Source organism: Histoplasma capsulatum, assembly GCF_000150115.1.
Source record: "Histoplasma capsulatum G186AR genomic scaffold supercont2.7, whole genome shotgun sequence".
NCBI classification, from domain to species: Eukaryota; Fungi; Ascomycota; class Eurotiomycetes; order Onygenales; family Ajellomycetaceae; genus Histoplasma; species Histoplasma capsulatum.
In genome coordinates, this window is record NW_025544807.1 from 47061 (window position 1) to 50028 (window position 2968).

Genomic DNA, 2968 nt, shown 5'->3' on the forward strand with positions numbered 1-2968 from the left:
TCCCACAATTTGAGTATTATTGTCGCGCTTAGATCCTGATTCCTGAATTAACCCCCCAGTTTCAACGGATACTATGGTATAACCCTGAATTTTCGTTAGGGTCACCCTAATATTTTAGTGCCATGCTAACCACAATATTGGGGGGTCATCGTGGTTTTTTCGCGTTTCAATTTACGCGGGTTCTTGATGATCCATAATTGAACCTTTGGGGTACTGAAAATTGAACATCTATACTGTGTGTATAGCATATATCCCATCTCTACCTTTTATTATAAAAAAAATCCTTATGTTGTTGTGGTACACAAAGAAGGTTGTGTATTAATAATATATTACTCATCCAGTGAAATCCACCCCCCAATATTTTGGTTAGCAGAGCACTTAAATATTAGGGTGACCCTAACGAAAATTCAGGGTTATACCATAGTAGATCAGATTAGCCCTTGTTGTGCCGGGTGCGATTGTAAGGCTCGCAGTTATCAGCCTTTGTAGCTCTCATTCTCATTCCTTTTCTTCTGCTTCTACTTCTTCTTTTTCTTCTTCTTCTTATTGTTGTTGTTACTATCTCCGCTATTGTTCATTCCGTTGTGGCTGGATAGTTGAAAAAACCGCAGCGACAAACTGACTGGGAATACGTGACGATACGGTACATACACCAATACAGATGCATACATACCCGTACAGAGTAATCCCAGGATGAAACCTCCAGGTCTAGCGCAGACGCTGCCAGGGTGAGCTGAGGCACCTGGTTCGAGAGCAAAAAGGTGACTCAGGGAACAAGACATCCTGATCCTTGTCCAGTACGCAGGCATTGCGAATCCGCGACTCAGGGTTAGTTACTAGTTACGAGTCGTAAGGCCGCCCCAGGGCTTCGACACGAACCCCCGCTCCCCGCCGCCCAGCCATGGGCCTGGGCAGCGGCGGCCAATCCCTGGCGCAAGCGACAGCCGAAACGAAACGATACAGACGCCCGTCCCCACCCACCCAGCCGCCCACGGGCTGCGACTGCTACTGCCCGGCGGCCAACCAGCGCCGGCAGCGTCGGGGGCTGTGTGACTGGCACTTACCGCCATGTAACGCCCAGGCCAGGAAGCCGGTCGGCCATCATACCCAGTGAGCACCAGCAAGAGTAGCCGCTCTCTGGGGGGTAGCAGCAGCAGTAGCAGCAATGGTAGTAGCTAGCAGTATTGGTAGTGGTCGCAGCAGTAGTGCGTAGTCGCAGTAGTCCGTAGTGCGTCAAGCGTAGTCAGAAGCGCCGGAGGAGGAAACCCGCTATCTGCGTTCCTCTTTTCCCGCTTTTCCCATGCGCTCTGCCTGTTCCTCGTCCCCTTCTCCCCTTCTGCCTCTTTCCTGCTTGTTTCCTTACTTCCTTGCCTCCTCGACTCCTGCGCTCGATATTCGCCCGTTTCCCGCCCCCGTTCCTGTTCTCGTTCCTGTTCTCGTGCATGTTCCCTGTCTCGTTCCCCGTGTCCGGCCCTCCTCGCTTCATCGCTTGTCTGGCGCCTCTCTCGTCTCGCTGTGCCGCGAATAGATCTTGTCCTTGTCCTGCTCCAAACCACGCTTCCTCCCCCAACAATCCATTCCGTCCGCCATTGCGTCAACTGTGCTGTGCTGTGCTGTGCTGTGCTTTGCCGTGCTTTTATTTTTCCTTATTCCTGGTTCTTCTCCCGATCGAGGTTGGGAAATATCCTGTCCGAACCCACGCGCCCAGACTTTTCTCCCTCCTCCCCGCGAGTGTTTCTTCAATTCTCCCCTCCAATCTTCACTTTTCACTCACATTCATTTTGCGTCAAGAGCACTCCTTCTCAAGCCTGGTTGTTGGTTGTATGTTCTGTTGTTCCGTTCTCAGTATAGTGTTGTGTGTGTTGGCTTTGCGTATACATCGGAAACTTCGAAGCGCCAACCACCACCACAACCACCACACGTCCCAGCTGTTTGGAAACGATCTGACGACGACAAGTTAACATCCGCCCCTCTTGGATCGCTTTCATCCCGTCAATCTTATCTCGAGCATCTATCGAAATATTCATTGGCGTGATACCACCTATCTCCCCTCATTTCCTTTCGACTCGGATCCTTCCATCGGGCAAGCTCTGCTACTACACCGAAAAAATGTCCGCTGTCGCATCCGTCCCAGCGGTTAATGGAAACCATGATTCCAGTAAAGACTCCAACCCTGAACATAGCCCGTCACGGTTCACCGCTGTAAATGGGAGAGACCAGGGTTCGCTGCCTTCTCATAACAACAACAACAGCAATAGCAATAGCAACAGCAACAATACCAATAACAGCAATCCTAGTTATACCGGGCCGACTGAGAACAATTCCACTGCAGCTCATAACGAAGAACCATCCGTGAATGCCCCCACGGAGCGCGATCGCGCTTCAAGGAATTCCGTGACGCCGTCCCACCAACCAGAACAACCCGGAGAATCCGCAAATCCCTCAACCCAGGATCCCGAACCCACCTACGTCGCTTCCGATGGGCTATCATCCCCCAATACAAATCGAAATAAGCGAAAGCGTTCAGAATCGGGTCAAACTTCTCCATCCTCGTACCAGGAAAACCACAGCGTTTCTACGAGTCCTGTTCCCCAACCCAATCCTCAAATTCAAGGCGCTGGCCCGAATGGCGCGAGTCATATGCAATCGACATCGGAAGCGGATGCAGCGGCTAGGAAAGCTAGGCAAGCATATTCGGCAGTCCCGGAGCGGAGTATCAGCGTTCAATCGACAGGCAACACCTCTCCCTGGGATAACTACGATACGCAACTGGCGAATCATGCACAACTCGGTCACCAGCCTATTGATTCTTCGGATGCGCAGCTCGCGGAAGCTCTTCAGCGCGATGTCCAAGGCCCTGAACATGCCGCAAAGATTTGGTCGATAGTGCCCGAGGGTGAATCTGCTAACGAATCCCGCCAATTCACCCTTTCCGACACACCCCCGCCAAGAAAGGCCTATTGGCCCT

At 51.8% G+C, this 2968-nt stretch overlaps 2 protein-coding genes across 2 annotated transcripts in view; one reads left to right on the forward strand and one right to left on the reverse strand.

The window, feature by feature from the left end:
* Window positions 1-171: 171 nt before the first annotated feature.
* Window positions 172-1444, reverse strand: HCBG_05301 (uncharacterized protein; the record flags this gene model as incomplete). The annotated part of the gene is made up of 4 exons (XM_045432350.1): window positions 172-228; window positions 674-742; window positions 1065-1175; window positions 1364-1444. 4 exons carry the CDS (start codon window positions 1442-1444, stop codon window positions 172-174), a joined length of 318 nt encoding a protein of 105 aa, XP_045286466.1.
* Window positions 1445-2109: 665 nt separating this feature from the next.
* Window positions 2110-2968, forward strand: part of HCBG_05302 (C6 zinc finger domain-containing protein) — a gene marked incomplete at both ends in the record, with an annotated part of 2327 nt that continues 1468 nt past the window's right edge. The window contains one exon of the mRNA XM_045432351.1: window positions 2110-2896. Coding sequence (XP_045286467.1) covers window positions 2110-2896 — 787 coding nt within the window. The remainder of the gene's footprint in view (window positions 2897-2968) is intronic.